General features: G+C 45.8%; 1 protein-coding gene across 2 annotated transcripts in view; it reads left to right on the forward strand.

Moving 5' to 3' along the window:
* The window catches only part of TMEM163 (transmembrane protein 163), a 101419-nt gene extending 84783 nt beyond the window's left edge, over positions 1–16636 (forward strand). For both annotated transcript variants that reach the window (XM_086465896.1, XM_086465897.1), the window contains 3 exons: positions 10724–10835; positions 15027–15168; positions 16576–16636. In XM_086465896.1, the coding sequence (XP_086322022.1) occupies positions 10724–10835; positions 15027–15168; positions 16576–16636 (315 nt within the window). The remainder of the gene's footprint in view (positions 1–10723; positions 10836–15026; positions 15169–16575) is intronic.
* Positions 16637–24383: the final 7747 nt, after the last annotated feature.

Below are 24383 nucleotides of genomic sequence, written 5' to 3' on the forward strand. Positions count from 1 at the left end.
TCCTGTAAGGGCCTTAAATGTCCACAGTTTCTTGTTAGACTGCAGAGAGGAGCTACTTAATTTACAGGAGAGGAGCTCAGGTTTAGCTCAGTCAGGCATTTTTCAGTCACCTATTTGAATTCTCTTTTATTCCAATGCCGAATGTAATTTTGTTGAAACACTGTGAATGACAGCGATCCTGATCTGCACTGGCAGAGGAGAGAGGACAGTTGGAGCTCCTGACTTTCTGCATTTCTTAATACCACTTCTGCCTTTCTTTTCTGCGTTTTATTTGTTTTACCTCCTACTCTGTGTTAAGTAAAAATAAATAGTAGGTAGTGTATGTCACTGCATGTGCTTTCAGCAGGCAATGTTTTTTGTAATTGTTTCGAACGCTTCAAAACCTTGGGAAACACAGAAATGGTGTGTTTCTCCTTTTGGTGCCCTTGTTTGATATGCCAAGGACAGTAGTTAACTTTGAAATAGCCTATAGGGCAGGATATGAATGACTAGGTAGATTATTTGGTTTAAAATACAGATGATTTTGATGATAACTGTTTGGAATTTTGACTCCTGGTAGTGTGTGCGTTTTCTATATGCAACAGCAACTGTGGCCATACTGGGTCAGGCTAAAGGCCCATCTTTGGTTGCCACCGATTTTCTTCGTACCTTTCTTTTGAGTTTTATCTCCATTTTTAGATGTGGAGGCCTGGAGAGTCCACAGGTTTCAAGGTATAGGGGTCACCAGGGTTTTATACAAATGTTAATTTTTACAAATGGCTGCTGAGCCCTGAATTGATACTTTTACAAAACTTTAACTGTAGATTCCATCTCCAAGTTCAGAAATGGTAACTATTAGGTTAACGTAGGGTTTTCCCTGTGCATCATAATTAAAAAGAAGCTTGCCCTGAAAAATGATATTCTGTGTCAGGAGAGTTGGTCAATGAGTTAATTACACTCTTACTCTATAATTCTGTGTTAGTATTAATCATAGACTTCTTACTATCATGGGGAAAATTTCCTTTTCAAGTAGTTGAGATGTATATTAATCCTCAGGGTTCAAAATACAGTCCCTTGTGCTAGTGTTTTCAACATTTGCGATGTGGAGCTGTGTTTTCTAGCAACTGTTCCATAGAATTGTATTGCTTATTGTGCTCTTAAATTAATTAATTCATGAAGTCATGAATTACAGTGTTGATGATAAGGTAGATGTAGGAGAAATAGTGCAACTGAGGGGATCTTGAAACCTCCAATATTGAATATATGCAGTGAAAAATGTAATGGATGTTTATTCTCCCACATTTTTGAAGCTTTTGGACATTACTTTTAGTGAGCATCAGATAATGTATTGTGGGTCTGTGATTTTTGGACAGAGATGTAGATGGTGAGAATAAAGTTTTCATATCCCTCCCAGAGAGGGTCTTGTCTGTCCATTACCTGGAGTTTGCAGAGATGCTCCATTTTCCTTTGGAGGCCAATTTGTGCGGCGGTGTGTACGTAGAGGCAGTGTCTGCATGCATCATCACACACGCGCGAGTCACTTTCCTCGTCAAGCTGTGACCTCCATTCTCATGTGCCTGCAAATAATTTTAATTAAAGCTTTCTTGTTTTATGAATTTAGAGATGCGATGACATTTTCCACTTGTCTTGGAACATGTTGGTTTTGAAGGAAATCTTACTGTTTCTCTCCGATTCTTATCATATAGCTAGAACGCTCAGATATTTGGTGAAGATTTCCTGTAAAAAGTAGGTGTACCTGTGCTGATAGAACCCTTACAGTGCCCCCAGCCCTTCCCAGGATTTTTAAGTGACACTGTCGCTGACTTCCTATGCATATGCTTTACAGTGGATCTGCCCAAACACTGTGCATGCGTTTGCAATGAGGCGTAGCTGTGAACATGCTATTGTACACCTGGAAATCTTGCGAAAAAAAATATGGAAAGGTCACAAAATCCAAAGAAAACAATTTTTTTTACAGAGGTGTGTGTTTTACAGAGGTGTATACAGAGGAAAGAGGTGTGCCACTAATGCGCGGGAACCTTACAGCTACAAATTGCACTGCTTTCTGTGTTCTTTTTTCTTTTATTCAGCTGTGAATTTCTCACATAGCTGTGAATCTTTATTCTTTGAGGGTCTGCTTCAACATGACATACTGCAGTTATTATTTCAATTTCATATCATTGACCCCTAAGGAAATATTTTTCACTGATCAGATCTTTCTCTTCTTCCACTCCCCGCCCCCTCCCCCCCCCTTCCCACCCTTTTTCTTTGTTCCTAATACACTTGCTGGAAGTGTTAGAAGAAGTAGGCCAGCTGCCCTTCTTTCTGGGGTGTTTGGAATTGAGATTTCTGATAATTTTAGCTGTTGTTCAATACACCCGACTTAGAGAGCTAATCGGTATTTGACATTTGGAATATAAAGCCTTCATTCTGTTTACCCTTCCACTTAATTTTAAATGAAGATCATGTAATCTAAGGTTTGGGTTTTTTTTTTTTCCACAGCGTTGAGTATTGACCTAAAATAGAATCATTTCTTGTTGGCTCAGAAATAATTTGCTATAGTTTTTTTTCCCCCTAGCTATCAGATTCAAAATTCAGAATATTTCCCCTATTGTTACTCATAGCATTTGTTCTCCAACCTATGTTAGCCGTAATAAGATAATTCCCACCAGGAAAAGGAATTACCATTCCTTTATTGATGTTTCAGAGAGCTGTATCCACAGCCAGTACTGACCCTGAGGATTTAGCACTCTCATATTTCATTACAAAAAAGGAGGAACAGTGATATTGCATATTGTTGACGACATCATGCTTGGATTTCTGTGTAAATTTTAGCGATATTTTGGATGTTTTGTTAATATATTGAGAAAAGAGTTTAAAACTCAGATTAAGTGTAAGTCTTGAGCATTGGTTTGCGTTTGCTAGTGTTAGTGCTTGCCATCTCCCTGACTAAAATCCTTTTTCTTTGCCCCTTCACCTTCTTCGTGTCAACTATTCAATATTCTTGGATAGTATAAATATAATTTAAGAACAAATGGTGTATTTTATTTTAAATGTTGCCACAAAGAATTTGCAAACCTTTTCTTGTTTACTAAAGAAGGCTAAAAAAGCCCAGCCCAGCCACGCTGAGAATGACTGTTTTAATTTCACCTGGGGTTGTAAATCAATATCCATTTACTATTCAGTTACTGCTTGCATTTCCCTAGGTAATAGTATAACACATGTAGTGTCAATGCAGTTTGGCATTTGTCCTCATTAGTATGGCAAAGGACACTTTTTTGCAAGAGTAAGCATGCATCATGCCATATTTCTGACATTTCCTGCAGAACAAAGAAGGAAAAATACAATCAGTTTGTGTACAAAACACGTGCAGCACATCTGATGTGGCGCCTCCAATGCTTTTATAAAGGAAATCACTTGGAAGATTAGGCTGCGTGTACTCCTATACTATTGGTTACAGCTGAAGTGGGAAGTTAGGGGTGCCACAGTGTAGCTTTAAGAGTTTTAATTTGTTTACTAATTTAATAGTTTATAATAAATCTATCATAAATATATTTAACAACATCAACTGTTGAATTATAGGTCAATAACAATATAGTAAATAATACCTGTGATCTGTACACATAATATATGTCCTTATACATACTTCCCTATACATTTCTAGTCTCTCATATATATATATATATATATATAATTTATTGCTTACCATTTCAAATCAAAGTACCTTATACATTAATTATACATTAGAATCCTGTTTTATAATTGTTACCAATTATGTATGGTTTGGTGTTTGGCCTTAAACAATTAATTTAACTTTAAAATACATGTGCTTCTTACCAGTTGGTGACAATGTTGCACTAGCTAGCAAGCCAGGGGTAGGGCTATGAAGATGATGACAGGGCTGGAGCATCTCTCGTATGAGGAAAGGCTGAGAGACCTGGGGCTCTTTAGCCTGGAGAAGACTGAGAGGGGCCCTTATCGATGCTTATAAATTTCTAAAGGGTGGGTGTCAAGAGGATGGGGCCAGGCTCTTTTCAGTGGTGCCCAGTGACAGGACAAGGGGCAACGGGCACAAACTGGAGCACAGGAAGTTCTGCCTCAACATGAGGAAAAACTTCTTTACTCTGAGGGTGACAGAGGACTGGAACAGACTGCCCAGGGAGGCCGTGGAGTCTCCTTCCCTGGAGAGATTCAAAACCCACCTGGGTGCAGTCCTGTGTGATCTGCTGTAGGTGAACCTGCTTTAGCAGGGCTTTGGACTAGATGATCTCCAGAGGTCCCTTCCAACCCCTGTCAGCCTGTGATTCTGGAAAAATTTAATTTTAGGAAAAACATATTAGCTACACTTCACTCTTTGTTCAAGTGATTGGTGGCGAGTCTTGTTTTCAGACTTTACCACACGGTGATAAGAAATAAAGGTTGGCAACTGTTGGCCACTTGGCAGGTTAGGTGAAATGTATTGCTGGTCTCAGTCCCCTGCTAACTGCAGAAATGCCAGTCTCACTAGAGAGACACTTCTGAGGGTGGATAAATACCATTTAAAATGATGTTTTCTAACTGTTTGATGCTAAAACCATGTAGATGAATTCCGGGAGAATGGGAGGTGCGAGTGATCGCAGAGTTTCACGCAAACCCTTTGCAGGAGTCCTAAGGTCACCTCAGATAGTTCTCCAGAGTTCATAGCCCCTTGGTTCCTGGCCCTGGTGCCCCCATCGCAGCATTCAGCACACCCTGTTTTTGTTAGCGCTTTCCTGAAGAAGTGCTCTGTGCTGTGGAACTGCTTTGTCACAGCGCCTCAGCACCAAAGATACAAGTTTAAACATTCATAAGATTATTTTTTTTTTTTTTGGTACTAATAATAGATCTTTATATCTCCATGTGAAGCGACTGTCTCCTACTTGAGTCAGACACTGGGCTGTCGGTTTGTTTTCTGACAGCAAAGTGCAATTAAAACTGTTGTCCCTTTTGAAGTTAGCTGGTGAGAGAGACCCTCCAGCCTTCCAGAAGCTCCCTCTAGACTGATTACATAAACTATTTATTACTTGGGAGAAACTGCGATAGAGACTTGGACTTTTTTTTTTTTTTTTTCAGTGTTTGTATTAGAAACGTGTCTGTTACTATCTATATAAACAGAATCCTTCAGGGGAAGAGGAGGGAAGCCGGTCCTTTTTGATTAGGTAACACGCTCCGCAGAGGGGTGTTCAGCAATCCTGCAGCTGGTGTGCCCAGCTGACGTGAGAGCCGCTCACGCGGAGGAGCGGGAGGCAGTGGAAAGCATGTGAAGGAGGGCTGGGGAGCAGGGTGGCAGCAGGCCCTGATGAGCGCTGGGGAGGACGGTGACCATTCGCCTGCGCTGAAGGAGGGTCGCTGTTGGGACCCGTGAGACAGATGGTGAGTTGCAGAGATGGGCAAAATTAATATTTAACAACGCAAACTCAGCTCAGTTTGGGCTAGCCATGACAGCGCTCCTGCCAACAGCATCTGTAGCCTTCCAGAAACGCAGCCCTACCTCCTCAGCCAAGATGAGCAAGGCTTGGCAGGGAAGAGGCACAACACCGCGAGACACCAGCTTCTCCAGGAAGGGAAAAAATGGCATGAAAAATGTGGTACCAGTAATGCCCAGCTCCTGCAGGAGTGGGGAGGTGGTTCGGCCTTTGGCTAGTTCAGAGAGGAGGCTGAGGGCAGAAGAGGGGAAAGAAACCTACAGCTGTTGGGGGGTGGAGAAGCTTGTTGGGGGTCGCACTAGAATGAGCTACCAAGGAGGGCCAGAGAGGAGGATCACAGGCAGATTTTAGTCATAATATTGTGTGTGTTGGGAGGAACACTGAACCCGCCTTCTTCCTCCGGTACTGACGATACCTTTTTACTCAACGCTGTACTCTTCAGGTGAAATGAGAACATTTTTACATCCCAGAACTGGAAGGACTGTAATTTAAGGAGAGGGGGCGGAGGGGAGTTGGTAGAAATAATATGTGAAATCAGGGCAAAGTTTTAGGGTCAGAACTAGTGAGATGCATTCTAGGAAAAGATTAGGAGCACAAATCAGCTGAAATTTAGTTACTAGGCTGGGAATTGGGTTAAAATATCTCTACCTAATAAGCCAAGCACTGAAGCATCCCCTGTGGGCTTTTTTTAGTTTCCACAATAGGTTCAGAAAGAGATCAAAGTCATAACATCATCATCAACAAATTTTCCTTAAGCTTTAAGATTCCTGCTGCTTTTGGTGAAATCCTTGAAAGCGGGGACAGAACCGTTGTCCCATTTTTGAAGGCCCCTCTTCTCAGCTGCACCGGTGGGGCCAAGGTGTTTAGACAAAGTGGAGGAAAGCTGCCTGCTGACTTCTATTATTCCTTTCCCAGGACCAAAAAAAGAGCATCCTAAGGAAGCTTTCTTTTGGGAAACTGTCACAGCATAAAATCTTGCATAAAATAAATCTTAAATAGGGACATTGTAGCTACTAGAGAGCTGTGTGATGAGATGGCAGTCCAGGATGGGCACCTTGCTTTATGTATGTGCTGTTTTATACATGAAGCCAGCCATCTAATAAGATATGTGTGTCCTTTAATTAAGGTCTCATGTACAGTGTAGTAGTAATGAGGGAATGTGATGAAAAGAAATGGAAAAGGAAAGAAGAGCTTTATTTACCATGCTGAGAAGCCTTTATCATATGGAAATGATCAGAATTTAAATTTTTCTCATCTGTCACAATTTGCTGCTGCTGCTTTAATTAAAATAACACCAAGGATGTGTACAGTGAGTCTGGCTAGATGTGCTTCGTGTTTTTAATGACTGTCAGATGGGAAGGCAAGGGGTACGGAGAGGGCAGGACTGCGGGAAGATCCGGAGGGAGATGGTGCCAGATGGCCAGGCTTATTTTATTAATTTAGATCTCCATTATGGCTTCTCTTTTCTGTATTTCTCCAAAGGATGAGTTAGTTTAATGGGAATCATTTCACAGCCACAGTATGACGTGTTTAACCCTTTGGAGCCCATAGCACTGCAGGACCGTGCACGTGTCCGGTCGGCCGGCCGCCTCGCCGAGGGTCCAGCTCCAGCCCCGGTGCGTAGCCCACAGCAGCTCTCCCCAGGTCACCTCTTGGATCCCTCTGAGGCGCTTCCTACCACGTCGTCCAGGCTCGCTGGCGTACCAGTGCAGCCAGCCGCTGCCCTAAACTGGTTCCAGCTACTGGTCATCGCAGCCAAGTAGCGCCAAGGCAGCGTTTTGAGCCAACTCTCTCCTGGTACCACCTTGCCTGCTCAGGCAACGCGCCGCAGGGGCTGTCCATGCTGCTGGGCTTCCCCACGTACTGTGGGCTGATCTCTTGCATCTGCAGAACCTTCTCCTTAGTAGCAAATAGCCTCATCGTCTTCTTCCAGCTCTTGGGTGCCTGGACGCCCAGAAAGCATAGCAAAGTACTGAGGACAGTGAATAGAAAAGGTTTTTTTTTCCTCTTCGGTTTTGTCTTCGTGCATCTTGCGCTGTTACTGAGGTATCTGCCGCCTCCCCGTGGCTGATAGGAAAAGCTGCACACAACCGGTGAGAAAATAGGTATTCCATTCAGGGGTTTAGAGATTAAAAAAGGCATATCATCTTCTGAAAATCCGTTTGGCACCGTCTAAAGCAGGAGAACGCTGAGGCGTTTGCATTGAGAGCAGGGTACTTTAATTTCTTCCCTTTCTGTGTCCACCGTGTTAACAAAGGAGCTTTGATTTGCCAGGTCTTCTGCATGGTCAATGGTGGTTGGATTAGTATTAGCAACAAAATGTGCTTGTCTTCTGTGATTCAACTAAAAAAACCACCGAACTTATAAAGAATTTCTAATTCCTGAATCCTCTGTAAAAGGCCTGTTCACTAATTCACTTTGAGTCGATTCAGAAATCTGTATCGCATTTAAGTCATTCTCAGATTCCAGTAAAGCAGCTAGACTAATTTTGATCACAACCATATAGTCGAAACAAAAGGCAAGATGCATTTTCACATACTGTGAGTTTAGTGACACATGTAGGAAAAAAACCTGAATTCACCCCAAAAATCTCTGGCGTGTGCCAAATCTCTGGAAAAAGCCAAACCAGCTCAAAATAATGTGCCGTGCAGAGGACAAAACCTTGCACCATAATACAGGGAATAAGGCATAACATTTGCAAGCTTTTGAATTAATAATTGGACTTTTGAACATCTGTATGTTCAGAATCTCTTGTATTGGAATTTGTTGTTTTTTCCAAACTATGAGGATTTGTAGTTGTTTGAGGGTCCACCCCCAAAAATTTCATTGGTGTGGGAACGCTGCATTTTGTCAGCCCAAGGCTGACAGTAACGTCACTTTTGATAGCAAAGCAATTCATGCTGTCACCTCCACTGGGTCTACAACGTTCAGTTCTGTGCTAACGACAAAGCTTGCGCTTTGCGGAGGAGGAAGACGAAGACAAGGGGTAGCTACGCCTGGGAGCCGTCAACAAATGCTGGGGGAGTCTGGCGTGGTGATGAAATAAGGGCTCTGATGTAGTCATCGAGCGTTGGCAGGTGAGACGCAAGAGAAACACGGTGTGGAACTGCCGATTGCTCCATGGAGCCCTCGCCCAACACGCGCTGCCTGCGCAGAGCTGGGGCTGCGCTGGCCCGGCCGAGGGCACTCCGAGCTTGCGCACCCTCTGCGCTGCTCTCTCCACCCGCTCCTCGCTCACCGTTTAGTGCGGGAGGGGCCTTCGTGCCCTTGAGAGCACCCCAGCAGGCTCGCCTGCCGCCCTTACTGTTCCAAATGGTTGAAGTGAAAACCAAACTGGTGCGCCTGCGGGAAGCTCACCTTCTGTACGGCCGCGTGGGAACGGTGCTCTGCCCGCTGGCTCGGCAGCTCGGGGCAGAGGTGCCCAGCCTGGTGGAGCGTATCGTTCTGCTTCAGGTTAGTCTGAAGTCTTACACGTCATCTGTGTGTTACATATTAGGTAAAACACCTAATCAAATATTAGATGAGATCAGATTAAAATCTCAAGGCCAATCAGCATTTGTCAGGCTATCAAACCAAGTCTTTGGGCATGGTAAATATACGTTTTTAAGAAAGATGTACGAAATGTAGAGGCGAGAATTTGACAAGGATCTCAAATTTCAAGTGCTTTTTGCAAAGCTTATCCAGACTTTTGGAGCTTTGTTGTCATTTCACATCTTCGGAAAGCTCCCAGCTTTCCTTGCTAGACTGACCACAAGGAAATATTCCCAGTCCCTCCTTAGTCCTTCCCTAGCACTCCAAAATTGCCGAGGTATTTTCCAGTCATTTTGTAAGAATAATTTTACAAACGCTTTTTATCCTGCCTCCACCCAGTGCTAGAGTTCTGTGTGCTCCCTGCTTGTATTTTACTCTCTTTCCCTCAGTGCATTTTGTCTTAATATTCAGTATTGTGCCAGGACCAGAGAGAATGAGCTCATGACTGAGAGTGAATGAAGTAGACTTTGAAAATTATACGACATAAAAAAATTGCGGAAAAATATATTGAATGATTTATTTAGGGATGTGAGTACATTATACCAGTAATCTAATTCCCAGAGTCTTCCTAAGCAGCTTTCAAAACCATTTTTTGATTTCTTTGGGTTTTGGCCTGCTGCTAAAATAATGAAAATGGATGGAGCTGATGATGAATCGTCATGACAGTGTTTACTATCAACAGGGATTTTTGCCAGGGTGTTTTGAGCAGCAGCGGGGTCCCAATGGCACTGGCCCACTTAGACCTGCAGATAAAAAGAAAAAAATAGCCTTGCTGTTTCCTTTATTTGCACTGATGTTGCAACAGCTTAAATGAAAGCGTCTATTAAGAGTAATAAATTAATCTCTTTCAAAGCTCTGTGGTTAGGTGGCAGGCAAGCACACTAAGAGCTCGCTTGGGTTTTTCTGCACAGCCTGTGGGCTGAGGTACCTCAGGGCGGAGAAGGCCCAGGGACCACCTTCAGGCACTTCATTGCAGTGCCGGTGTTTCCGTGCCCGGGAGTGTTTTCTCCCACCCCGAGCAAACACAAACCAGTCAGCAGAGCGCGGTAGGTGCCTCCAGACGACCTTTCAGAGCACGTGTGTTAAACAGTCATTGGTTACTCTTATTTGCCCTGCGAGAGAGGCAGCTTTCTGTCGAGGGAGCCTAGGGAGCCGTGTTGTACATTCAAATTAAGCAATGGGGATATTTCTGTAGCTGTGAAATGAAAGTCCACGAAAATTTATTTTCTAAGAAAGAGCTAAACCTGACTTTGCATATCAGTATTGAAACTCTTCTGGATGTAGCTTGGACCAGACTTTACCTTAGAAGAAGGAAACCAAACAAACCCAAAGCAAACGCAGAATCAGAAAGAATATTGAATGGTTGTTACTTCTCCCACCAAAAATCAACAAAGGGCTAGTAAGTGGGATTCTGCTTTCAGGCCTCTACCCTGCATGTGGGGGCTTCATTACTGGTGCGCTGGGCCCTCGATTCCTAGGCAGTCTGCGTTCAGCCCTGCAGGTATATAACCTCCTGGTTCTGAGGAGTTTGGGTCAATTCGAAATTTGTTGCTTGGAACCATCATTAATTATGTTTGCAAAAGCAATTACAGACAGCAGGGTAAGCAAAATAAGCACCAGCTGTTGTGAAAGTCATAACTCAGGAAATCTTTTGCTCAGGTTGTGTACTTCAGTGGCACAAATAATGGCACAATAATTAGTATTATTTGTCATTTAATATATGTGGCATGACCAGAAGATGTACTAATGTCTGGCACCTTTTCTTTCAGGACGATTTTCTGTATAGTGTCTCCGTTTTAAGTGGAATCCTTTGCACTGTCTTGGCAGTAATCAAATTTATGCTGGGAAAGGTCCTTACAAGCAGAGCGCTGATAACCGATGGTGAGTGTGAAATTGATCCTGCTGCATTTATAGACACTCCCAGGGAATGTTCTAGACACAGAGGATGCGATTGATCCCCACACGAGGGCAACTGTGAAAGAGCATTGAAATAAGAAGGCCACTGGGGAATGGAAAAAAACCCCAAACCCAGCATAGTCTGTGGTACCACTCGCCTCCTGCATCGATACCTCAGCTGAGCTGAGCGTGTCTGGTGGAAGTCAAACAGTCCATGTGCGGATAGTGAGCGATAACAGAGAGTTAGAGGTGGAGCATGCAATGAATTAGGTGTGTATTAGCCAGGGGTTGCGCTCCGGAGGGGGGACATGACCCCAGTAGATGTAACTTGGGTTAAGCCACGTCTGCCCTCACTGCCTGTGCCCGGCGCTGTCCTCCCTACAGCGAAAACGAAGCGAGTCTGTTGCAGAAAACGCCTCCCTGCCTCGAGCAGGAATCGCCACCATCATTCACGCACCTCCCCTGCAGACTCTGTTGCCCACCACGGTGCTTGCCCTGCCGCTCGGCAGAGCATCGCCCGTGCGAAACCAAGCCCTCGCCCGCCTGCTGCCCCCCGCGCCGGGCCGAGCTGGGCACGAGGGGAACCTCCTCCGCTGGCCCCGTACAGGACCTCGCTGCCACTGCGTTGGCTCAGGGGGGTAGTGCCTGACTGTTGCTGCTTTGGAAGGGATGTTTAAAGGCGTGTTGTAAAAGTAGGTCCAGATCCGCCTCTTCCTGACAAGGCTCAAGCTTGTGAACCTTCACAACGCCACGGGGATCTACTCGGCAAACCAGCGAGGCCACAGTGATGGGGGAGGTCGCACAGCGCCCCCCAGATCTCTGCCGGTTTCTGTCTGCCAGCACAGGACGGTTTGAAATACTCTGTAAACACACGCGGTAGGGCGCTACTGACTCACGGATTGTGGTGCCTAAATCGTTTTACTCTGCTAAAGATTTCACTCTAAGGAAATTCTATTTTCGGCTTACTCTAGGGATACATACAATTGCTTTATTTTAAGTAATTCAGACATACTCAAATTTTTTTTGGTGATGTGTGATAACACATATTATGAGTATTTATATTTTATACCATCCCACTTATATAAATACTTCATGAGTATTTATATTTTAAATACAAATTAAGTAAAAAGGGAATGGAAACAGCAGTGCGGGGGTGACAACTAAGCTGCTGCCTCCCTGCATTTGCGGTTCTCTCCCAACAGACCATCGTGCTGTTCTGTGATCTCATTCTTTCCTACGGACCCTGCCGCCCTAGACATTTTGAAACAAAAAGATCTCCAACCCGCAGGAAGGGTTCTGCCAGGATCCTGGGAACTACAGACCAGTGGGTCTGACTTCCTTCGCTGTCAGTGTAAGCGGGCCGTGCCGACTGGCTCAGAACCGTGTCTCTAGGCCAGGCAAATGTTTAACCCTCGCTTTAAAAAAATGAAGCTTGTTTTTGAAACAGAGCATGTTTTTCAGACAAAATATTAGCTGAAAAATTCCGGAATAACTCTAGCTCTGAATTGGTCTCCTGTACTACACAGAAATCTTCTCCCCTGTAATTACATCCTCGTGCTAATTATATTGCTTCTGAGCTGGAGATTGCTCATTCTTTGATTAAAAAATTAGGGAATAAGGTACACAATTATCTCCGCCTGGTTTTTATCTCTCTTTTCTTTCCTTCGGAACTACTTTAGGAAATGTAGGAGGCTGATCTTACCACGTGTGGTTAAATACCTTCTTTCACAAGATATATTTACATATATACTTGTTTTGTTAACCATCAGGAGGAGACAGTGTGATGCAGCAGCTGAGACAGCTTTAGCGTTCCCTTGCTTATCTTTTTTTAGTGTTTTCTGTTTCCTGCTAATTTACCTCCTGCGATCGCTGGCTGTAGACCAACAAACTGTTTTGAGTAACGAGCATACATTTTTCTTCCTGAAAAATAGGTTTATTTTCAAAACAGCAAATTCTCTCTCATACATGTCAACCTCTAGTAGCAACTTTTTAAAAGAATAATTTTGTTTTAGAGTAGGGTATATCTCTGTAAAGCCTAAATGTATGAACCCTAATAAGGCAAAATGTTATTTGTCCAGTTTATAGCAAAGCTCATGGCCTTTTGGATAACAAAACCAGCCATTCCCTATCTTGATTTTTGTAACTCCTCAGAGGACAAAGGCAGGTACATGACAGGTGGGTGGTGTCAGCCAACTTCCCAGGAGGTTTTAGATACCCGTCTCCTTCCTAGATTTAGCCACCTGTTTTTTCCTGTGCTAGCCTTATGCCAGGGACATGGTGTCTGGATGAACACCTGCAGCCATTACATGCTCTCCTGCCACGCCAGCACAGAAAGGTTTGACCGAAGGACAGTCGGGAAGAGAGCACAGTTTCCTTTGGAAGTAGCTTTTAGATCATTTGGAACCATCAGCCAACAACAGCAAGGAAATGTATTATTCCTGCCTTTTGCATGCTGATGGATTCTGACTTCAGCTGGAGCAGGAGGAACACTGGTTTGAATTTATAGTTAGTTAATTTATACTTAATATTCTTTATATATTCTTTTTATATATATATACACACACAATATTATATATTTCATCAACATGTACGCGCAGTATAAGTTATATTGCCTGGAAATACAAAAGGATCAGGATTCTTCTAGACTAGAGTGTTGACAGAGTAATTGTGTCCATATGGTTTGACTGTACTGGTACAACAATCGGGCGTTTACACACAACGGCTGTGATACCAAGTGCAGAACGCACTGCCATGCTCCAAAAAACCCCAGCCCCTTGTCTTTGCAGGGCTGGAAGCCCCAACCCTTTGTATGCCTGGTCTGCCACAGACTTGCCAAGTACCACGAGCTTTTCCCTGCCGGGGTTGCCTTTGCACTTCAGTACCTACTGCCAGGGATCTGGTGACTCTCAATCAAAATATCGATGGTTTATGCCAGTGTTCCAGCTGGAGGCATACCTAGGAGTTTTAGGTACATCTTAAAGAAAGACTTAACGGGATTTAGGCAAGGACGGGCTGAGAGAGATCTGGATCAAAGGAGACACTCAAGAGTAAGTGTCATGTGTGTGGTTGTAGGGAGTCATGGGGGACTGGAAAAAACTGGCAGAGTACTGGAAGCAGCACCTGACCAAGCAATACAGAGTATTTCGAGTTCCATTCCTCATTTGTTAACAAGGTTAAATAGTATATGTGTCTCTGTCTGCCAAATGAATGCATTATCACTGACTTTTTTTTTTTTTTTGTGTAGCCCAACAGTGATGTCTTTTGGGTTATTGAGGAAAAAAAAAATCAGAAAAAGGGAATTTGGGGAAAAAAAATGAACACAAGGAATGACTTTTAAAAACCCCAAACAAACCAATCAAACAAGAGTTCAAGGAAAAATAGTATTAATTATTCCAAAAGTTCTGGGAGAATTTTGATGGGACAATCTTGGAGATGAAAAGAAAGGTTTTAAAAAGAGAGAGGGCTCTAAAAGGATGTTCATAAAACCTGTGACCAATAGACAGGCAGCTCCTGTGAGATGTCTAAGGTGTAAATGGAAGATGTTCCTGGGATTATCCTGTAGGTCTTCCTTAATGCATCCGGCAGCATATGCTGCTCTAAGCGATAGTGTAAACATGTACATAGGTAAATAAATGTATGGAAGGGGGTAAAAGGCTTCAAGAGACCGCCTTTGAAATGTTACTGTGCAAAATCATTTGCCTTTTCATGAGCTCCTTGCGGGTACAGGGCTCCAGTTTGCTCCATTCCAGAGAACATGAGAGCTGCTGGGTACCTTACGAAGCGGCCTTTGACGCTCTAACTTAGTCTGGAACTACACAGAGAATGAAAAAACTGTGACTGACCGAACCAAGCCACAGTGAGAAGTCATTTGTGTCAGCCAGGACAAGGGACAGAGGTTTTGAACACGGGTCAGACACAAGTATCCGTGTTCAATCTGTTGAAGTGGGGCCAGGCTCAGGCCAACCACGTGAACCATCCACCTCCGCCCCAGCGCAGTGCCCGAGCGCAGAGGTGCCGCTCTGTGACCTCTCCCCAGGTCTGTGCTCCGCTCCGGTGGTGCTGGTGTAACAGTGCCTCGGCTCCCTACGGATTACCTCTTCTTAGGCGAGATGTTTCAAGTAAATTCCTTGAGATTTGGTTCTTCCTTTCATTGGGTTTTTTTTTCCCCCTTTCTAGGTTTCAACTCCCTTGTAGGTGGAATAATGGGATTTTCCATCCTTCTTAGCGCAGAAGTTTTCAAACACAATTCTTCTGTCTGGTATCTGGATGGCAGTATAGGAGTTCTAATCGGACTTACAATATTTGCCTATGGAATCAAGTGAGTATCTCCCGCTAGCAGGTGTGTCAGTACCGACAGCAGACGGGCTGTGTAACGTGGTAAGCCGCGGCGCTCAAAGGCTAACGCAACCCCAGTGAAACCAGTCACTGGAAAGTATGAGACTGGCTGCCAGGGCTAAAGCAGAGTGTGTGGAAAGGGCTAAAAGATTGTCTCACATCAGCCGGAAAGAAGCCAGGACTTAAAGACATTGGAATAATTTTTAGAAGACTTTTGTATACATGAATTTGGAAATACAGGCTTTGAAATATTTGAAAAATAACCACAAATCCTGGATAAAAATCACTCCGTGCTGGTTTTGTGGCACGTTTCTGAGCACTGTTTTTTTCCAAAGAAAGCACAGGCCAAAGGTAGGGTGCCCAAGTTTAAAGAGTGACCTTGGTCGTGCTTCCCATCCTAGCCCTGCCCTATAGCAGCTTCTGAAGTGAAGGTTAGCACTCGTGTGGCAAATGCTGTTTCTGTTGAATTTTAAGACGCTTTCTTGATTCCTGACACCAGAAATAGAATAAAATAAAATGAAACTCTGCCATGTGCATCACTGCTGCCACGATTTCCCTTGGCTGCATGGAATTTTTGCATTTTATTCCCCTTTCTGCCATAAGAGAAAGGGGGAGAAGTAGCATCTTAGTTAATTGGAATCATGCCTGTTGAGAAGCAGACCCTGGCCAGGCTGCAGTAAGCTGTCACCTGGAAGCTGTGTGGTGGGGCTTTTTTTTTTTTCTTTTTAACTTGGAAAATTAAATTAACATTTTCAGAGGGAATACCATCCTTGGAAAAATCACTATAATCACTGTTTCCCTTGTAAAACTAGCTAGTTCTGGAAAACTGCAGAGGTAAATCCACACAAAAGTATTTATTTAAACATACCAAACAGTATGTTTATCAGAAAGGTTTTGTGCAGCCACTGTAACTCCTGCTACAGACACGCCACCAGTCTGCTCAGCCCCTGTGCCACCAAGCCACCACGAAGGCTAAAGCTAAATTCTGTTTCGGCAATTTTACCCGATTTTACAGTTTGTGAATCTACTGCGGGCCTCCTCTCCTGTTCGATACCTCCCTCCAGCAGCAGGCTGGTGTGAAACAGGCTGCTGCAGCCAGCCCTTCCCCACGAGTCCCTCCATGGCGCCGTGCAGCTCGGGTTCCCACCGCCGCCCTGCAGCCAAGCGTCCTGGGGGAGCGCCCCTCTCCACACAGTTTGCCTTACGCTCCCTTTCGGGCCGAATTAATCGTGGGGTGGGATTAGTTCTGATCAGGAGAAACCAAGACCAGGCTGTTACTACATCCGAGTTCTTTTTTACTTGTAAACCAGATCGGTGTGTCTAAGTCAACAGCACACGCCGGTTCCCAGGCTGTGTCTCCGCCTCAACGCTCCTGTGCTTTCCTCTGCAGGTTGCTTATCGATATGATCCCCCGTGTCAGGCAAACGCGCCACTATGAGATGTTTGAGTGAAGAGCACCCCCCTCTCCTCTGTCAGGACTGTAGAACTACAGCATCGTACATTTTGGCAAGTGGTGCCAATAGTATTTTACTAAATATGCAGTTTGTTTCCCGTGGTCTGTTTTTGTTGAAGTTTGTTTGAATGGGAAATCTCTGTAAAACTGGCATATGTGCACACTGCTTGCAATTCAGCGCAACAGCAGCATTTTTTTTTTTTTTCCGAGTATGCTATTGATTCCTGTGACAATAGAAACATGCAGTTTGCAGTTGTAACCCAGCTGCCATGTTGTATATTCCAGAGTGAAAGTGTTCTTATTGGTGTGGTAAGCCTGTGGGTGAAGAAGTGCCAGTTCCAGATCTTGTTCTTTTTTCCCCTGGCCTGTATTTTCCCAAACATGTGCTGTAACAGAAGTCCAAGCCTTGCTAACCTCTTCGGCTACCAGAGTACCTGTGTAGAGTCTGGCCACCAAGAGCTGTGTTGCTTAAAACACTGAAGCAGCTACTTTCCCCCCCGCCCCCACTCAAACGGATGCACAGAAAGAGCAGGTACAAACCTGTCTGTGATCAGAGAGAGACTTCATTTGAATCCTAAATCAACTGAAACTATACCTCTTCAATTCAAATTCTATTTTTTCTTAACGAGACACTGTTCGTAGCTTTGCATGGACCAAACAAGCACACACAGTATTACTGTACAGACCAAAGCCAAAAATTCGTGCAGGGAAGAGGAGCTGCCTGAGGAATGGAGTTCTCATCTTCTATGATACTGTACGCCGAGGTACCAGCGTGTGACTGCGTGGTTGCTCTGTAGCCTGACGATGGCACAGCAGTGGCTCAATCTGGTGGTGAGATACAGATCTATTGATTAGATTTAGATTGTCCTGTAAAGTGTTGCTCACCTTCCATCACACATCTTATATATTACTTAATAGCAGGTTAAATTATCAAAGAATCTTGATGTATAATCAATAAAACTGGTATCTATTTTATACAGTATCTGTAAGTAACATTTGAAAACTATTTCCAGAATGTATCATAGAACAAAGTCTTCCTGTATAGCAGCCTATTAAACTGGATTCTCTGGCTACATCCATTCTCTTTATTTTATATATTCCAGGTCAGTTTTCACAACACAGAACCAGTACTGGTGCTTCTGGTTATCACAGGTGGATAAAAAATAGACAGTCCACTGTTGAGTTTGAAATAGGAGCCCGGTAAGTAGCCAGGAAGGTAGAAATGCCCCTTTCTGGCTGCACGACAGTAGGTGACAAACCAGAATAGATGTACACAGAGACTGACTGATGTACAGTGGGGACACTGATTGCTTTACTGGTGCCCGGTGATGCTAAAGCTCTATGTCCCATCATACATCACTTGGCAAGTTCTCAGCCAGATCCTTAAGGATCTTTGCTAAAAGCCAGCTCCAAATGAGATGTGTAGGGAGACCACCCCAAGGTTTCACTGACCTGACAGGGCCTGTGTGACGTGCACAATACTGGAAAGATGACGCTCAGTTCCACCTGGAATAGAAAACTCTGGCTTTTGCCAGGCATCTTCAGCATCAGAATCACAGCACCAGAGCCTGACCATACCGCGTTAGACACATCACGGGTTGGTTAGTTTTGCCAGTACTGTTTGCCCTCTTCTGCCTCTCCAGGGGCTTTATTTCTTCTCCAGTCCCATTGCTAGTGGTTGAATGCCGCTTGGGGACCACGAAAGGTGCTGCCCTGCAGCCTGTTTGCAGCAGAGGCCAGTGCCTACTGCTTCTGAAGGTAAGCAAGGACCTGTGATCACTTAACTCCTGATGTAACCTTTGCAACACCGAAGTCCTAGACCATTGAAAGTACGTAGGACATTCAAACCAACCCCCTGGTCAAACACGACCAGTTCTGTTAAAATGCCGAGGGTAAACGGGAGCGCAGGACTGCGCCCATGTGTTGGTGCATGAAGCAAAGCTGAACACTGAGTAAATGAGGTTTCACGCTTCTTGCTCCAGCTCCAGACTGCTCTGGGAGAATGGCTGTCGGCAGGCCCAGCCGCACAGCCTGCGAAAGGAGATGGGGTTACACAAGTTAATCACACTTGTCCTGACCAGGTTAGTTTAAACCAATTGCAGCAACTTTTCAGTTACCACAGGGGCTTCAAAGCATTTCTGACATTGGCAGGTAAAACCAAGAAAATAAGTGAAATACTTGTGATGATACTTGGAAGGAAAAAGACCAGGGAATGAATAATGGCACTCGGCCATGAAAGCAAACGCACACTGATGAAGCAGCTCGCAACAGGGAGACTGTGTGCGGCACACGACCACAGGAGAACGTAACGGCTCACCTGATGTCCTGAGATACTCTGCTCTAGCCAGCCACCCGCACACGTAACCGTGTCTGTGGTAGTTTCCTTTGTTACAGGTCTGTGCCAGTGGATTGTTCTAACCAGAACAAGCGTGCTTCCAGCTCAGGCAAGGGAAGGCAGACTTTTCAAACGCCGCAATAGCTCAAAAGCCCTCAGACTAATCAACTGAAACTTGGCACTGGCCACCGTAACGCTTTGCTTGGTGATCGCAGGCCACAGAAGCAGGTCGGCGCTGCCGCATCCTCTTTGTCGTGCACAGGACGTGAAGAAGGGGCTTCGGCATCCACCCAAGGAACGGCACTGGCCAGTGCAGAGACTGCCACTGACAGAAGTCCGGCCAAGCTCAGAACTGCAAATTAACCCCTGGGAGTGGAACTTGGCCCTACTGTTCGGCAGAGGAGGAAGCTACCAAAACCTCTCACTGTAAGGATTACACCAGCTGCAGCCCTGAATCCCAAGCCATGCCCTGCATCCACCAGGTAGGCATGAGGTGCATGTTAATAACGACAAATGATCGTGTTCCACTTTGAGCTGAAGGCCCGATTTTTTTAAACTCGGATCATCAAGAAATGGCCAGACTAACATCCCTTGCTGATCTAGTCCCATTTCACTTGTAGCAGCAGCAGGTAAGCCCTAAATAAGCATCATCCAACCATGGTGGAAAAACGGAGCCTCAAAAGAAGCTCCTTGCTGAAACAGTTCCTGATGTTCCAGAAACAGACCTGAGGCAAAGACCCCAGACAAGAAGCCCAGGTATACCTGCATCTGGGAACGTGCCACAGAGCTCCTCGCTGCTAACACCACCGTTTGCACTGCTGCAACCCCAGCTGCCTGGGAAAAAAGCGTAGACATTTCTGGCATCCTTTTTTGTGGGCCACGCGACCAGCTAGGGCACAAGACAAGTATGAAACCTTAATAATACACGAAGCAGAAGCGTTTGTTCTCAACCTGGCAATGCATTTTTCCTGGACAGTCAAATTTATACTCAAGAAATGTCTTCACTACCCATTTTCTTTTGAGGTCTCTGAGGATGGAGTATTCCAGAGAGCGCCACGACAGCAGCCAAGCTGCCTCAACAGCAACAGAGATCAGGAAACGCGGAAGCTACTTGTCTGGCGATTATCCCTGTGCAGCTTATCCAGAATTTGCACGTAGGAAAGTGTTTTGCTGTGCTCGCAGCACCTCTAATTTCTCACCACTGCTCCCCAGAGCCTGCCGCCAGCCCGCAGTATGTGCGCTGCCACCGAGGGGTGCTGTGCCAGAGCAGCTCCCCAGCCCGCGGCTGTGTTTATCGAGGACCTGTAACCACGCAGCAGTAGCACACAAACACACATTCCTGTGGCCTGGCCTGTTCGTCCACGTTACGCAACTGGAGAGCGTAATTAAATCAAACAGCAGACAACCCCGGGACATTTCCCCCTCCTGCTCCTCCCACGTTCAGGAGCTCATGTTTTCCTTTCAGCCACACCACCGGTATTTGAGGCAGCACTTGAATGTTACCCGGTTGGTGCTTCTGACTGCGGTGAGCACGCCTGCACCTCTGGCAGCCTCCAGCCCGCTTACCGGGAGCGTGCGAGAGCAGGTCAGAAGCCCAGCGTGCAGGTCCAGCAGGGACTGGCACCGCCACCAACAAACACTCGGCTGCAGGGAGGCTGGAAGAACGTTACCCAAAGCCTGCATGGAAGGGCTACTCTTCTCCGTTCGTTCGGCAAGTAACCACCAAACATCCCATTTGGTCAGCCAACACTGTTGCCACCGATCCCTGAACTCGCCTCTTAACAACAAGGGCCTTACAGGATTGTCACCCCTCACCTCGCCACAGAGCAAGGACTGGGGTAAAGGCAACACCTATTCTAAAATGGCTACGCAACAAGCAACAACTCCTTGGTGTTGGACAACCTCCTTCTGCTGGGGCACACCCACCAAGCAGAATCCCAGCCTGCAGCGTTGCCTTGGGCAAACGACCTCAACTCCTCCCTCCTGCAGAGGTGGGGAGGAAAGGAAAGCCACGAGGGGTCTCGAGTGATTTAGCAGCTCTCACTGCGAGGATCGCCGCACCAACCGCTTACAGTGCAACTGCTGCTACTCAGACCCCAAAGGCTCGTACCTTGGTACGTTTCCTTCAGAGATGGTATCGCCCTTTCAGCATTTTTGTCCAGCACTTTTTTTGCTTTGAAGTTTCCCTCCTCACAAACGTACCCAAGGCAGGTGCCTTCAGCCAGCCAGCGCTCCTCCGAGGTCCTGCAGCACGTCTCCTGGGAGGAGAGACCCCCCACCCCCGAGCCAAATATCCACAAGACAAAGCAGGACACAGAGTGAGACTTAACAGCCTGTTCGGTACAAATGATATTCAATGTTTTGGCAACAGAGATCTACTACCAGGGTTTCAGTTAACTGCCGTCTCCATAACCAGTAAAATGATACAATGTGCAAGCCCTGACAGGCATAAACACAAATAGGGGGCACGGCGAGGCAGTAAGCGGGGATGCGGCATCTCTCACAGACGGAGGAGGAAGCGTCGGTGGGACGTGAGGCTTTTGAGAGCGGCACCAAGTCCTGGCAAAATGTTTCCATCTGTGGTCGCTCTACCAGATGGAGTTTGACTGAAGCCAGTCTAAGTGTGTGAGAGCTGAAGTATTTAATTTAACATTTAAGCTCCCTCAATGATCTTTCCAGTACAGCTGCATGGCGTCTGTATTTTCTGTTCCAAGTTCCAATGTGCCTACTTTTTTTTTTTTTTTTTTCCATTATGTGACTGCAACACAGCCGACATCTGACTAGCTGCTCACCATTTCACAGATGTCTCCTTGTGTCAAAGCTGAACAACAATTAAGGGAATAAAACAGGAAGGAAAACATTTCCAAAAATAACCGGAACAAGGGACTGAATGAGCAGTGTCCTCCACTAGTTCATTCTGATGTCAGGAAACATTTGGGAATCATGGTATATTGAACAGCAACACGGAACCGACAAGATTTTCACCTATTTTCATCAGAGGTGAAGTATGCCACGGAAACACCCATAAAAAGGGGCAATGGGTGAAGGATATTCACACACTTCACCTCGCTGAAACAGTAACAAAAGGCTTTTGCAGAAGCACGGCCAGCAACAACTGTTCTGTATCTCGCCCTGATGCCCTGAACTCCCCAGCTCTGGCAGTGAACAGACTGTGCAACTGCACCTCCAAACCCAAGCCACAAACCCCTCTCCCAACCTGCAGGGATTTCACCCTCCCTCTTCAGCTTGACATGTTTATTTGTGCCATTGTTTACCAGGGCGTGTGTCATTACTTAGGATGGGGGAAACAATCCTAAGGAAATTAAAGGGGAAACAAAAAGGGCGCAACTGAAAGCAAGCGACGGTTCCGCAGAGGAAGTCTGGCCGTGTGGCCGTCGAGTCGTACGTCTTTTTTGAAGCATCTGCTCACGCTCCCCCGGTGAGCTGAGCGGCACCCATCGAGGCACGGAACACACACCCCGCCCCCCTAAGACACAGGGTCCCGTCTCTCATGGCAGAGACCTCCCGGGGACCCTTCAGGCGGTGGCTCCTGCAGCAGCAGCGGCGTCAGCCACTGAACCCTCAACCCGGCCGGGGGGCGATGCTGACTGAGGCAACGCGGGCGCAGAGTCCAGAGCTTCACACTTGCTCTCGTTCTGGCTGCGAGGATTCCATAGGCCATCCAAGCTCTTTGCATTTACACTCGGGGTCTTGAAAAACAACACTCTCTAAAGCTGTGCCTTTACCACCACGAAGCTTTTGTCTTTGAACTCCAGTGTATCACGCCGGTAAGTCTTGTATATCCGTGTGCCACCGCAATTCCACGGTCTTCCTTGTGTGCTGGAGACCTCTAGGAAACCAAGAGTCCCTAACTACTGCTGTGCACAACTGCTCTCCTGAAAGGAGGCTTGATTAAATCCATTATCCAACTTGGGTTTAAAACACAGCAAAGCAAAAAGGTAATGACTTGCCTGTTGTCCTTACGGCCCAGACGGGGGCAGATGGGACTGTTCATGCTGTGACTTACCTATGGGCCAGCCACAGAAATGCCCGGCTGCAGAACTGCAAGGATAAGCCACACAAATGCAATTTCGGGTAAATGGCAGCTCACAGACTTCCCATTCAAGCACAAAGTGATCATAAATCCAAATCACACAAGAAAAAGGTTTATTGAAAAATAAAGTTCTCCCTAGTTTTCTTCTACAACAGTGAAAACAAAGCATTTTTCTATGCCATTAAAGTACAGACATTTACTTTTCTTAAAAAAAAAAAAAGAAATTAAAAAAATCCCATCCCATTGAACCCCAGTAACTTGACAGTATTGTTCAGTATCGCTGTGTTCTGTTCTTTCTGAATCAAACTGCTTGAACGTAATATAGTGGAACACAAGCATTTAAATAAAACAAAGGATCAACCTTTTGAGAGAATTCAAACCAAACAGACGTAGTACCAGCCTGACCCTGAAGTTCTCATGTCCACACAGAAAGTCTCGTTGACTCCAATTATCTGTAAGAAGCAGCCACCTTTTCTTTTTACAGATTTCAGTAGGTTTTTTTTCAATTTACAGTGCTACAGGGATTATTCAGACTCTGACCCTCTTCACCCCTGGAGAGACTCCTCCAGGGAACAGTTCAGACCGGGAACCAAAGAGCTGCCCCGAACTGCCCTCTGGCGGACTCCCCACAGCGGTCAGCCTAGTGGAAGCTCAGGGGGATCACCTTCTCCGAGCCCAAATTAGCTTTGCAAATATTCCCTTATATTTTTCTTTTAGCTCTCTTTTAGAATCTTCAGGGTAATTTTTCTCATAAAATTTACTCTTTTTTTTCCTTTGGTAAAACCTGCCATTTCCTCCTCTGCTGTATTCCAAATAAATCCACGACTTCTTAAAAATGGTTCTCACTGGCACTCTACTGCAACAGACCTGTTAGCAAACGTAAGAGATGAGTTCTGGGTATAACCCTATCAGAATTACCTGCCTTCAGACAGCAGTGTATTTACGGTGTACCTGCTTGGTACTTCAGACTGCCTTGCAGCTGCTGGCGCCGGAGCCGGGGCGTGTGCATGCGCTTCGCCAAGCGCCCTGGGAAGGCCACAGCGTTATTTACGGGCTCTCCTCAAAGCCAAGGGTTCTGCTGGCTCCTGCTGGACCGAGTCTGCGCTGCGTGGCCGGAGCAGCGCTGCCCGAGGGCCAGAACCGCAGCGATCCGGGCGTACCTTCCCGCCCAGGGGAGCGGCCGCGCTACCCCTGCTGCGACACGCGAGGACAGCAGGGCCCGCAACGCTTCGCACCTGCCAGCCCTTTCGCCAGGAGACAAATCCTCTTCCCCTGCGTAGCCCACCTTAGGGCACCGGCACCTGCACTGGTCTTCCCAGCAGAGAGAAGGGTGTTACTCACTGGGTTACAACTGGC

This window comes from Leptosomus discolor, chromosome 5, assembly GCF_034619465.1.
Source record: "Leptosomus discolor isolate bLepDis1 chromosome 5, bLepDis1.hap2, whole genome shotgun sequence".
Taxonomy (NCBI): Eukaryota; Metazoa; Chordata; class Aves; order Leptosomiformes; family Leptosomidae; genus Leptosomus; species Leptosomus discolor.